This window comes from Uranotaenia lowii, chromosome 3 (assembly GCF_029784155.1).
Source record: "Uranotaenia lowii strain MFRU-FL chromosome 3, ASM2978415v1, whole genome shotgun sequence".
Classification (NCBI taxonomy): Eukaryota; Metazoa; Arthropoda; class Insecta; order Diptera; family Culicidae; genus Uranotaenia; species Uranotaenia lowii.
Genome location: NC_073693.1, coordinates 64,376,822 through 64,390,527, shown reverse-complemented (window position 1 = coordinate 64,390,527; position 13,706 = coordinate 64,376,822). Strand labels below are relative to the sequence as shown.

At 34.4% G+C, this 13,706-nt stretch overlaps 2 protein-coding genes across 3 annotated transcripts; one reads left to right on the top strand and one right to left on the bottom strand.

The window, feature by feature from the left end:
- Positions 1 to 9,039: 9,039 nt before the first annotated feature.
- Positions 9,040 to 9,734, top strand: LOC129751870 (uncharacterized). 2 transcript variants are annotated; one of them, XR_008738816.1, is made up of 4 exons: positions 9,040 to 9,170; positions 9,229 to 9,383; positions 9,448 to 9,542; positions 9,600 to 9,726. XR_008738816.1 is itself a non-coding variant. In XM_055747621.1 (4 exons), exons 2-4 carry the CDS (start codon positions 9,268 to 9,270, stop codon positions 9,702 to 9,704), a joined length of 312 nt encoding a protein of 103 aa, XP_055603596.1. In that variant the 5' UTR covers positions 9,040 to 9,170; positions 9,229 to 9,267; the 3' UTR covers positions 9,705 to 9,734. The 2 variants fall into 2 exon arrangements, 1 of the variants encoding a protein (XP_055603596.1); XM_055747621.1 differs by having other exon boundaries at positions 9,448 to 9,538; positions 9,600 to 9,734.
- Positions 9,735 to 10,830: 1,096 nt separating this feature from the next.
- Positions 10,831 to 12,729, bottom strand: LOC129752250 (uncharacterized). The gene is made up of 2 exons (XM_055748036.1): positions 11,682 to 12,729; positions 10,831 to 11,108 (listed from the first exon to the last, which is right to left on the bottom strand). The coding sequence occupies exons 1-2, from the start codon at positions 12,727 to 12,729 to the stop codon at positions 10,831 to 10,833; spliced, it is 1,326 nt and encodes a 441-aa protein (XP_055604011.1).
- Positions 12,730 to 13,706: the final 977 nt, after the last annotated feature.

The following is a 13,706-nucleotide window of genomic DNA, read 5'->3' as shown; positions in this document are numbered from 1 at the left end:
AAAAGAATTCAGATTCAGATTTAGAATCCAGATTCCAGATTCAGATACAGAATTCAGATACAGAATACAGATTTAGAATTTAGATTCAGAATTCAAATTAGGAATTCAAAATTCAAAATTCAAAATTCAGAATTTTGAATTTTGAATTCAGAATTCAGAATCCAGAATTCAGAATTCTGAATTCTGAATTCTAAATTCTTAATTCTAAAATCTTAATTCTGAATTTGAATTCAGAATTCAGATTCATAATTCATATTCTGAGTTCAGATTCAGAATTCAGATTGAGAATTCAGATTTAGAATTCTGATTAAGAATTCGGATTAAAGATCAACCTGGAATTTGAAATTGGAAATTATATTCAAATATTAGACTAAGTGTTGTAACTCAAAATTCAAACTTTAGAATCAGAATAAGATTTCAGATTTAGTTTCCAGAATGAGATTAATCATTTAATAGTCATATTACTTTCCCCTCCTTTTGTGAGAATTTTTTCTTTTATGCATGGTTGAGCTCTAAAAAAGGTATCATGCTAGGCCACGTGTTACGGCTATCCATCAATATTGTAGTTGGTTTTACTTATTCAGTAAAAAAAGCATAAAAAAACAGTAAGATTCGAACCGTGACCAGCATCGTGAAAGTTCTGGTTGCTACCACGGTACCATTTCAGCGTGATATAAGTTTTGGAAATTCAACTGTTTAAATACCATTCTTTCCATACATAAAATGAACTCCTTACATACCAGTTCGCTTTTCCCCAAAAAACGTACTATGCATCATTTTTTTATATTGAGATCGGAATTTTTCGTGTTTGAATATCTGAAATCATACTTATATGATGCAGAGGGAAGGAATCTATCATGTGTATTCTATATTATTTTAAATATTTCCAAATATAACTTACACTCTGTTAGAAAGGCTCCAATCCACTGTTAAGTGTATTAAATCGGGCTTTTGTTTCTTGTGTTTACTTTAAAATAAATTTCAATTCTAAATTTCTTGACTCATTTTTTATTGCAGTCTCCGATTTTGACTGATAGTAAATAATAAAGAAAATTAAACTTATTCGAGAATTTTTATCCTGAAAATGCCAAAAATCGAATAAATTAAATTCAATTAGAAAAATGCATTTCAATTTTAGAATCACATATATAAGTAGTTTAAGCTTGTCCACTAGCTTCACAAAGTCCAAGCTCACATTTTTCACAAACTATTTGATTTCTTTCCGTCTTCCATTTTTATTTCTGTCAAAGACCCCTTTTTCCAGTAAATCTTATACATAAAAATTGAGGCATTAATGTTCTTACACGAATAACTCTTGCAGGGTTCATCCGATTCGCATGAAACTTTGTTTTGTTGTATTTGCACTGAGCAGGACACAACGAAGAGATAATTTCAAAATTATTTGCGTGGAGTTTAATAAATGATTTTTAGTTTTTATTCGTAGCAAATTAAAGTTATGGCACCCAATTCTCCAATTTATTTTTCCAAATCACCCAGAGAAGGAAGACGTCAAAAGCAATCAAGGCTTACTGATGCTTTATGTAGGAAGTTTTAGCGCCCATTTTCATAGCCGATGTACCTACTCATCACGTGGCACCAGTAAATTGGATACTTGAATGTGATTGTCATGCTGGGTGGAAAAAAAATCACAATAAGACCAAGCCCACCGCAAATTGCTATTTCGGTCGGTATTTTAGATGTTTTGATTGGTTGCGTTTTTATCTACTTACTTATTTTCGCACCCATTGTTGCGATCCAGGTTGGTATTTTTGTTTGTTTATTTTCTGACAGCATACGGGAATGGTAATTTTTGCTTCAGAATAAAGACAACTCAAATTTTTTTTAGTTGATTTACCCAAAGCTTTCCAGATTACCAGATAAACCCAGACTTGCCCAGATATTCGATAAAAAAAAATAAAAGGGCCCGGTTCGGCCGTCCAGCCCGGATGTATGGATTTCGAAAAAAACCCCGGATTTTTTCCGAATTTATTCAGTTTGTTTGCAAAAACAAACAAAAATCTGTAATGAAGTCAACATATTTTTTTTATTTTGCGTATTAAATAAAATGAAATTTTTTGAGCAAGTTTCCGATTGTTTAAAATATGATTCTAAATCTGCTGGTGTGTTTCGATAAAAAAAAAATGATTCAAGTGCTTTTCATTTTGATTTTTATTGAAAAGATCCTGAACTTAGCTTAAATTTGCTTGGTATCGGCCGAATTTAGATTGAAAATTTTAAATTCAAATTCTCGGATATTGTTAAGTTTTTAGATAAAATAGCCCGGATTTGTCTGGCCTGGACACGTGCGGGAAATATTCTGAAAATCTCAATCTACCCCTTTTTTATGTTTTGTCACTTTTCCTGAAATATTGAAGAATGTCATATTACTCAAGGAAAATAATATTCTACTTACGGTATGACTTCAAAAGTGATGACATATTCCAAACTACTAAATAGATTACAATAAAATATTTCATAATAAAATCTTTTGGTCATATTTATGGGATAACACCAAGAGAACGTCTTATTTTTAACTTAAAAGTCTAGATTCTAGATCAACCATAAATTAATTTATTTGGTCTTTTTTAAAACGGTAAGAATGTAATGGGTTGATTGGAGAATAGAATAATATCAACTTTATGATTCCATGAGAAATTCATCAATTTAAAAAAAAAACAATTGAAAATTAGGAAAAAATGGATAGTCTCTACTTCTTCCTTCCATGCTTAGATGCCTAAAAACTGAACTAAATTTAGGATATATAAAAGGTTAACTTTGTAGAACTTAAACTCAAAATTTGATCTCACGTTCAGTATCAGAAGTCAGAAACAAACATCTTTTTTTTTTTTTTTTTTTTTTTATTAAACTAAAAAACTAAAAATACATGTTCACACTCTTATTTCCTAGCATTACAATATCAAATTCAAATATTTTCCGAAAATTTCTTGTGTTCGTTTCCTGTATTTCCATTTCCATTCTAACAATCCTTTCTTTAGTTCGTTTTTTTTTTTTTTTTTTTTTTTTTTTTTTTTTTTTTTTTTTTTTTTTTTTTTTTTTTTTATTAAACTAAAAAACTAAAAATACATGTTCACACTCTTATTTCCTAGCATTACAATATCAAATTCAAATATTTTCCGAAAATTTCTTGTGTTCGTTTCCTGTATTTCCATTTCCATTCTAACAATCCTTTCTTTAGTTCGTTTTTTTTTTTTTTTTTTTTTTTTTTTTTTTTTTTTTTTTTTTTTTTTTAAACTAAAAAACTAAAAATACATGTTCACACTCTTATTTCCTAGCATTACAATATCAAATTCAAAAATTTTCCGAAAATTTGCATGAGGGAATTTTGAAAGTAGGAAGCTCATAGTATGTATTACCAACCACTGTCCAGTTTTTAAACATTTCTCCCTGGTTCCAATATTCAAACTCAGTAGGTCTTCAGGTTTCTTGCAATTTATTCTCAATTTTCTTATCAAGGCATCAATCAACCAATCCCAGACTATTTTGGATGAAGGACAAAGTTTCATCCTATGCTCGTTATCGTCATTGCTGATTTCACATTCATTACATAAACTGTTTTGAAGTCCTCCGATGTTATACAGTTTTAACTTTCCTTTGTTGGGGATCAGATCGTTTAAAAGCATAAACATATTCGAACGATCAGCACTTGGGAGCCATTTCCAATTTACATTCGACCAAATAAGTTTCCAGTCCATCAGTGGATGTTGTTCTTCTACCAAAGGCTTGACTCCACGTACATTGATGAAATGCCAATAAATTTTCTTTGCCGAATCTAAATGCTGCAACCGTTTTATTTGGTTTCCTTCTTCAATCCATTCTCTCATGTTTCTTCCAAGAAATTCAGAATTTCGGAAATTCATTAAATAAAGTTCTTCTTCTTCGATTACCTCCTCACTTTCTCTTAGTCAACCATAAATTAATTTATTTGGTCTTTTTTAAAACGGTAAGAATGTAATGGGTTGATTGGAGAATAGAATAATATCAACTTTATGATTCCATGAGAAATTCATCAATTTAAAAAAAAACAATTGAAAATTAGGAAAAAATGGATAGTCTCTACTTCTTCCTTCCATGCTTAGATGCCTAAAAACTGAACAAAATTTAGGATATATAAAAGGTTAACTTTGTAGAACTTAAACTCAAAATTTGATCTCACGTTCAGTATCAGAAGTCAGAAACAAACATCTTCAAACACAAGAAGCTTGGAAATAATAAATTTTAGTATCGGGAAAATATAATCCGAGATAAAAAAAACAGACAGAATGAAAAATGATTTAGCTTTGCGAAGAATGTTTTTGATTTTCACTCCTGATTTTTAATTCAAGATTACAATGTAAAAAGTAGATTCCATAACCTGAAGTTCCTGTAATTAAAAATTTGAGAAATATATTTAAGGTTCTAATTTTCTTCGTTCATCGCTTAAGCATTTATTTCTTTGTAAATATAATAAAGATAAATTTTTTATAAAAACGATGATCATAGAAATCAGAAAAAATTCTCTAATGCAGAGTACAAAACAAATGCATTATAAATAACGAAAAACAGAAAGGAATATGGAAATTTGCTAAAAAAAAATCGCGAGATTTCATACCATGAGAAGTGTTGTTTGGAAACACTGCAAATAGTGATGTACCATGTCTTCAAATTTGGTATACAATGAAGGAAAATTCTAACATGATTTTGAAAAAAAAGACAATTGATTGCAACTGCTTGAAATGACGACACATTTCAACAAAACATTCTTTGGGTTCTTATCTTGAGGTTAGTAAAAATGAACATATCAGTGTCTAGGATCTTCTATAAATACTGAAAATAATGTGAAACGGAAGAAAATTCATTTTTATGTTTATCCTAGAAGGTATTCGCTTTCAACTTTGGCCGGAAACAATCGACAATTTTTGCCCCGAAGGTAAACACTATCATAAACATTTCTTTGAATATAATTGGGTGGTTAATTCGGGAAATTAGAATAAACAAAAAAAAAAGGAGTAAGCCTTACCTTAATTAGTTAAATTTCTATAAAATATTTGCACAGCGAAAATAACGCATTGATCCACGTTCAAGATTATGTAAGTTGTTAAGGTCCACTTATTTAACATAATATGACAGAAGTATAACGAAAATAGTCCATAAACTGTCTCGATGAACCCCATTTTACGCCCTTATTCAGTTTCACGAACAAAGATAATTATTTACCTTCTTTCTGCTTATCTACATGTACATTATTTTGCGCAATTCAAAGGCTCAACAAGGTTTACCGGGTCAGCTAGTCTTGCAAAATAGTTAATGTAAATATTGTATGCTGTTTACTTAAATGATAAATCAATATATTCGGAATTGAAAGCATTCCATTTTGATTAGAGATGTACCGAATATTCGGCGCCGAATTCCGCCCAAAAGCTATTAAGCAAAATATTCGGCTCACCGGATAGTTAAGCTAAGTATCCGGCCGAATGAGCCGAATATTTGTTTGTTAAATTTTTAATCTTTTTAAAGATTTTCTAATGATGTTGGATATTTTTTTGAAAATTCAAAAAATATGCTAAAAGGCTACTCAATCTACTTATGATATCAGTGAAATTTTTTAGGTACATGCAGGGCCGTAGGAAGAACCTAATCAAGGGGGGGGGGGGGGAGGGGTTGGTTATGTGACTGGTTTTTATCTATGATTTTTGCCGAACAATACAAGCACGAAAAAAATTATAACAAATAATGTTTGTAGCTATGTGATTATTCACAACTTTGGAAAATTGCATCTTTTCCTAAAAGGTGAGCTAAACTTTTAAACCTTCAGTAATAAAATATGGAATTTGATCGATGGTTATATTTTTGAATTTTGTATATAAGTCTAGCAGGTCAAACTTATTTGATTTGATTTTTATGAGAACCTTTAATTTCTTTTTAAAAAAAAACTGTACTCAAGTCAGGTGCGGAACAAATGGTCTTGTGCGGCAAGAAGTTTTATCAAATCACGCTCTTGGCTCATTTTCAACACCTTTCATGCTTCCTTATCTGATCTATCCGTCTATAATTTTTATTACTTTCATTTGAAATTCTTCCTATTAGAATGTATAGTTCACCGAAATGCCATTAATCATTAAAATTAAAATCATATTTTTTTAGTTGCGTTGTTATTGAAAAACCTTTTCATGAGTACTGAGAATTTGTAGCTTTCCCGATGATTTCTATTCGAATGTGAAATTAAAAGCATCATTTATCTGAACGAAATAACAACTTACTGTATCGCACACTTAAACGATGTAGCTAATAATGTGGATATGTTTAATGTAATCAGAGCATGTAGGCGAATATTTTCAAAGTCTCCCAATCTTCTTAACTCTTTTGCAAATTCAAAGATTTGAACTCTCGATGATTTTAGGAATTATATTCGTCAACTTATGTCATAAGACGAAATACTACTACGATAAATTAAAAACTAAATAAACTTTTGATAAAAATAAATCGATTTTTTTTAAAACTGTGACGCAGAGATGGGTCTTGACTGAAACATTTTTCTACAAAATAAATGGAATTTTCCAAAAAAAAGTAAGATATAAAAATTTTTCGGTCGAATTTTCTTGGTGCAAACTTCAACCAAAGCAATGATTTTAGTTGGAAATTTGGCTTTAAAGAATCTGCAATAATCAAAAATGTTAAACAATACACCAAGAAATTTAAAATTTTTTGCTGATTTTTTAGGTGAAGTTCATGTACATACATATTTTGCATAAAGAATCAATTCCATAATGGAAATCATGTGGATGATTTTTTCAAATGAAATTTGAAAATTAGCTCAAATTCTGGTAATCGTTTGATAAATCTGGAAATCTGTAAGGTAATTGAATTGAAATGCAAATTTTTAAGTTCTTGCTCTCTTGAATTCCTCAAAAATTATATGTTGATTGTAAAACTCATATACATGCTTAATCTTTGTCTGAATTTTGAATCTGCATTCTAAATCATTCATGAAGCTTTTATTTGGTGATTTGATGAATCTGAATTTAAGTTTTCAATTTTGGATCGCCATTTAGAAGCATTAAATGTTTGAGTTTTGTGGAAGAATAAAGTTTAAGAACTTTGAATTTGAATACAAAACTTTTTTTCTTATTTTTTTTATATAGTCGAAAACTATTATCAAAATATTGAAAATGCATATGATTTTCAAAAACCAAATGTGAGCCAGGATTTCAAAGCAGCTTTTCATTTCTAATTTCTTACGATTATTGAACTAAATATCAAGAATCCTAAACTGGATACAGAATCCGAAATACAAAATAGAAATACAACTTTAGTTATAGGGATACGGATCCAGAACCTCCGAAATGGGTTTAATTTAATATGAAATTAAATGTTCAGACCTGAATTTCTATGAACTAGAGAATTTTTTTTTGAAAAACTGTAGCAGAATTTTAAACTTTGGGATGGGTTTTTGAGGTTTTGGTATTACTTTTAAGCCTGTATTGCTACTCTTTAATTACCTTACTCTATTATAAAAATTTGATTTGAAATTTTAAATTTGAGTGTTGAGTTGACTACCTCGCTTGCATTTATGGACCCTCATGGGGGGAGAGGGGCTTAACCACGAACCCTCCCCCCTCCCGTTCCTACGGCCATGTATCCATGTTAATTTCATTGTAGATAGTTTCATACTTTGATTATCGTTTATTCCAGATTTTCTTGTTACATACATTCAGACTTGCCCATAAATCCAATAAAGAATTCTAGATAAGTCAAATCTGGCCAAGATGCCCAAATATTGTTTACTTTCCAGATTTTGCCCGGGTTTATATAGATTTTTTGCTAAATCATATAAAAATCTTAAATTTTTATTTGAAAATTTTTACAATTTGTGTTCAAACACGATTTAACACAATCTTTCTTTTTATTTATACCCTCTTTGTTCCAAATTTGTTACTGTTTTCAACAAATGATTAAAATGTTGTTTCATTCGTATCAGATTAAATTTAGTTTCAAAATAAGATATTTCATTACTTTTTTTCAGAAGCAAATAAAGATTTCGAATTTGTGGACCACGATTCACAATGAGAAATGAATTTCAGAATTGATAAAGATAACACGATATTTTCGAATCACTATACAGAAAAATATAACGGTTTACAGTTCATAGAATTATTATCAAAAATTTATCTCAAATATTTATTCCAAAATGACAATCATTGTAATTTCGTTGTAATTACCTTGCACTGTTATAAAAAAAGCTTAGAAAAAATAAAAAAATTAAAAATTTCTTAAAATTTTCTTTTCGCCAACAACAAGTGTATATTTGTTCGTTAACGTAAGCTAGCGGACTGTAAAGTTCTAGCCTCGATCAAAATTATGCACTCAGATGCACTTCACTAATCTAAAGTACACTTTCCCACTCTGGGGGAACAACTTTTTTTCTCCCAATTAGGGGTTTCGGACGGGTTGTAAAATTCACGTACGCGCTCGTTGGTGGTTGCAAACTTATGATTTATTGCCGTTTGTTTTCCTTCCAGTTCGGCTCTCTGGATCATTCTCAAACATAGAAACGGTGTAACAGTGAGACGTGAGAAATTGAGCATTTATGGACCGTTAGCACGTCTCACTGTGGGGCTTCCACAAACCACGGAATAAATTGCCATTTTATAACATTCCGGCCCCCTTGAAACCACCGGATTTCAACACAATATCTTACAAATGCTAGCAATTTTTACATAAATAATTCAATTCAAATATAATCTACGGTATATAATACAAAATGCGACCTTAATCGCGAAAAATCGACATCTTTAAGGGTGATGAACCCATTTAGTACAAATTCCATGCCAATCCAATTCAAATTTGATTTACCAATGTACTCTATACAAAGCAAAATGCAACTTTGTTGCCCAAAAATTTAAGATCTTTTAAGGGTGATTAACCCATCTATTTCCCATTCCCGTACGCCCATGGAGAATTCTCTCCCCAAATTCTCTCATCCTCGTGTGGTTTGTTTTGATTCGACAATTCGTGTGACTGGAAACTCGACAGATTCAAGCTCCTGATTAGTGTAACGGGACAACAATTCGACGATTCCCGTTGATATTCGGAGTTGGACGTTGCACATTTTTGCTTAAATCGGTGCCACGCAATCCGTAGAAGCTGGTGAAACCAAGCTGCAACTTCAAAAGGTGAGTTTTTCCTCGATTCTAAGTGCGCTGAAGTGACGAACCTTTCCAAACATTTCAGCTCATTCACCCGGCCAGGCCAAGAGGATTTTTTTCTTCAATGTGGCTCCGACGTTCGCACGGTGGGTGCAAGAACAAACATCATCAATTAGTACTATCAGCAACGATGAAGCACCCAACATTGATAGCTACATTTTGGTTACCGATAACTGCCAGGTAAGTGCGCTCGCAATGATACTTGAATCCAGCATTGAACAGTTTTCATTTCATTCATTTTCAGCCTTTCGTGCAACTTCTTGCGATGCGTTCAGTTAGGCAACCGATCTATGGAAACAGTGTCCCGGGAAAATCATTCAAGAACGGCGCGATCGGTGAGTATGTTTTCCATCAATTATGAAAGAGCATAATTCACTCATTTCAGATGTATTGCAGCAACATCTGAGGGACCGTCGCACGGGGCTACTTGGGACTGGACGCTTAGGTGTTAAACGTAAGGACTTCACTACCACAATCAGGTCAGGGTACCAGGTTCGATAGCGCTTCCAAGGACTCTGTAGGATAGCGGGATCCGTACCTATGATGCTCATGGTGATGGACGAAATAAAAATATAGGTACACAAAGTGATTAACATTTCGTTGTTGGACATATCACAACCAGATTCGGGTACTTTGCCACGAAATAATCAATCATGCAAAACAAGAAACACCTTTTTCAACAAGGCGATCAATGAAAAATGTTTTCATTCATATACTGACTTGGCTTATAGTCACAGACAAACAGACGCAACTATTTATACGACAATAAACCATGCTTTTTTTTACTTATCTGACTCAAAATCTGACATTTTGGGGGCCTCATTGGCCACACAAGCTTCTGACTCTTAATCTGAATTAGCGATCAGTTTGTCTGTCAAACTACTTCAAATTTCCGACTCCCATCAAGAAATAGTCTTCTGATTATTCAACAGCTGTTGCTCGACGATTTGGATATCAGACGTAGTCCTACTTTTGAATCACAGCTCACACTCTTGGCCTACAACATTGGCGTTTTTTCGACCATAAGATTTATTCTACGAAACGTCCAGAGATGAAAATAAGCAAGAACCCTTTTTTTCACTTTTTTGAGATTTTGGTAACGGAGCTTTCGACAGCGGCCCCGAACAACGGGTTGAGCTTAGCGATTCTTCATCTCTACGAATATTTTCTGGATATTTTTAAATTCTGACTCAATCAAATGCGAATATATTGAAAACTCCAAGCCTCAATTTAGTTTCAATGGACCATCTCATCAACACAAATAATTGACGAGTTGAGCGTTATATCTGAATTCAGACCAAATTTCTTACGGTGATTCATATTTCGTCTTCAGAGCTGTATCTCCGACCTGGAAGACGCCTTTTTCGAAACTTTCAACGAAAAATATTCAAACAATAAACTATCTAATTATGTGTCCCACTTCAAAGCAAGGGTTTTCACTATTGAATCTCAAATTCAAACTCTAACCTGACTCATAGTCTTTCAAATATTCAGGAATGTTTGTGAATGCTTCTTGTGAGCTCGAGTAGACCTTCCATAAGCCTTCCATGTTATTAATACATGATTCAAACTCAAAATTTTAGCAAATCATGGTTTCCAAACTGACAAAACATTTTGATCTTTTTGACTACGTAAAGGTTTCAAAGGAAATATCCGGAACTCTCCCGGAAACAACCCATCCAAACTCAGTTTCTTGCAGGGTTGGACCATCGTCCGAAACTTTACACTTGCCTGAACGCAACAAATTGCAGAAGTATTCTGCCCCAATAATCATATCAATCGGACCTGGGCTCCAAAACTCAGGGTCCGCCAATACCAAATCATGAGGCATCTTGATCCCATTGAGCGATACTTTGGTGGTGGGCAGATCACTCGTGATCTTAGGCAACACATGAAAACTCATATCTTCCGAGAATGAAGAAATTTCTGACACACGAGGCCCAATTCTTGCCTCAACTGACTCATTCGATTTAACTGACTCATTTCCAATACCTTGGACTCTCGAAACATTCCGACTTCTTCGGAGATGCAATCTTTTCGCAAAGCTCTTTGTAACATAGCAAAATTCAGAACACGAATCCAACAATGTTCTTGCAAACGTATGGTTACCAAAACGATCTTCAACACGCACTACAGCGGTTGACATAAGAACTCGAGGCGAACGAAATTTAGCGCTTTTCGGCCTTGGTGCCGCATTAAAAGTAAAAGAATTGTCTGTGGTGTGTTGTGGTTGAGTGTGGCGAATGTGTGTTTGTATTATGGGGTAGGAATTAGAGGAATTCTCTTGTGCTTGGGGATTTGTGTACGAAGCCTGACTTTGTTGATCCTGTCTAATCAACTCTTGTTCTTGACCTGAAGGTCCTGAGCGATTATTATTACGATATGATTGACTGTTGACTGTCGACTGGTTTTGTGAAACGGAGCTCTGACTCGAAAAACTATTATGCAACATTGAATGGTGCTTTCTGTTGCACTCACGACATGGTCCCTTGCTACAACGATCCGCAAAGTGACCAGAACCCAAACAATTGATGCAGAGCCGCTTCATCTTGACCACTCCAAAGCGCTGGGGCACTGACATTGCTCTGAACTTGCCGCACGCAGATGCTGGGTGAAACGAATTACCACAGAACACACAGTTGTTCTGGATTCTCGATGTGGTGTGAACGGTTGTACGATAGCGACGACTTTCGATGTCTTCTGACCTACTCGGTGCTATCGATTGCAGAACCAATGCCTGATCCCTCAGAAAGTCCATCACCTTCTGGTACGTCGGAACATCCTTTGAATTATGGTGACTCTCCCACTGACGAAGTGTGACTGAATCCAGACGAGTGCACAACATGTATGCCAACAGCGTCGACCACTTATCGGTGTCCTCTCCTATCTTGCCCAGCATTTGGATATTCCGATCGAAATCACTGACCAGGTGATTTAAAGCTTTGCCGCTTTCTTTCTTCAAAGGTTCGATCCCGAAAAGTGCGTCCAAATACGCCTTCACAATTAACTTCTTGTTTTCGTACCTTTTCTCAAGCATGTTGCACGCTACCTGGTAATTATCAGAAGACAACTCGATAGAACTTATCTCCTGAAGCGCTTCGCCACTTATTGCTGATCGTAGATACGTAAATTTATCGATATCAGAGAGACGTTCGTTGTTGTGAATCAAGCTGAAGAACGTGTCTCGAAATGGAATCCAATCACGAAGCTTCCCGTCGAAACCTGGCAGCTTGATGTCAGGCAGCTTAACGCGTGACATGGTTTCAGCTCCTTCCCCTGATCCAGAAGAACTCAACGACTCATTCTTCTTCGGACGTAGAGCCAAGAGTGCTGCTTTCAATGCGCAGTACTGCCCTTCCATTTCCAGCGTTTCTTCGTCGAATTTTGCTTCACGTTCTTCAGCCTGCCTCTGAAGCCTGCGTTTCTTTGCTGCCTCTGATTCCTTGGTATCTTCTTTCTCCTCGTCACTGTCGGCAGCATCCAAAAGCACCTCCAATTTCTGCCTTACCAGGTAGTACTTTTTCATGGTCGACTCTAACAGACACAATCTGACTTCAATCTGGGATTCATGAAGCTCTTGCTTATAATCCCGCACGAAATAAGCGACTCCTTTAATTGAGGCTCTCAACTGGCGCTCTTGCTTCCTCAAAATGCTGTAGTCTTCCATTTTGCAAGTTATTTTATTCCAAAACTTGTGAATAACCTCAATCCGAATATCACAGACCACGAAGATATGTCTGTGAAACCACTTAACTCGATCTGCACTAATAGGAATTCGACAATTCCAATCCGACACAATACTGGTTGAATCACAAATTTGATTCACTCTATGTTCAAACACAATCTGACTGAATCACCAATTTGATTCACTTATCCAACACAATCTCTTATTTGATTCACTAGAATCCAAACCCAATCTGACGAATTTCAGATTACCGAAAACTGACTCAAACTCAGAATGGATTTACTCAAAATCCAACCAATATTCAGACTAAACTGACTCAAAATCGCTCGACGTTTCACAAAACCGACCTTGACTGGGAATCGCGACTTGACAGCCAAAGTGGAATCAACAATTCGAAGACAAGAGTATCGAATTACCTCAGGGAATTGCACAAAGTAAAATTTCCATCTACCCAAATACGTTCTCCAAATTCAAATTTTATTTTTAAGCCACAATTTCAAAAAATCCAAAATAACACACCAACAACAACAGACATGCGCTACTTATCCTTAATATCCAGCCAAATCCGTTCAAAATCCGACCAACGTTCTAAAATTTTCCAATTCCGAATCCAAAGTGCCAACTCCGATTGGGATCCACTGCCTTCTTCCTCGCTAGGCCCAAACTCTAGCGGCTTGATGTTGGTTGCTGGAATCCGCGATGGCGATCTTCCTCAATAATAGCTCTTTGTTGCTATTGCGCGTCCAAAATGATGCCAACCAATCACAATTGGAGCGTCCCAACCACACAAAATGTCCACCACACAATAGGCAACACAA

Coding starts and splice junctions, on each gene's coding strand:
- LOC129751870 (XM_055747621.1), top strand. CDS start 9,268: ATGTGGCTCCGACGTTCGCACGGTGGGTGCAAGAACAAACATCATCAA. Junction 9,384..9,447: donor TGGTTACCGATAACTGCCAG/GTAAGTGCGCTC, acceptor ATTCATTTTCAG/CCTTTCGTGCAACTTCTTGC. Junction 9,539..9,599: donor ATTCAAGAACGGCGCGATCG/GTGAGTATGTTT, acceptor GATGTATTGCAG/CAACATCTGAGGGACCGTCG.
- LOC129752250 (XM_055748036.1), bottom strand. CDS start 12,729: ATGAAAAAGTACTACCTGGTAAGGCAGAAATTGGAGGTGCTTTTGGAT. Junction 11,109..11,681: donor TTGTAGCAAGGGACCATGTC/GTGAGTGCAACA, acceptor CATTCTCGGAAG/ATATGAGTTTTCATGTGTTG.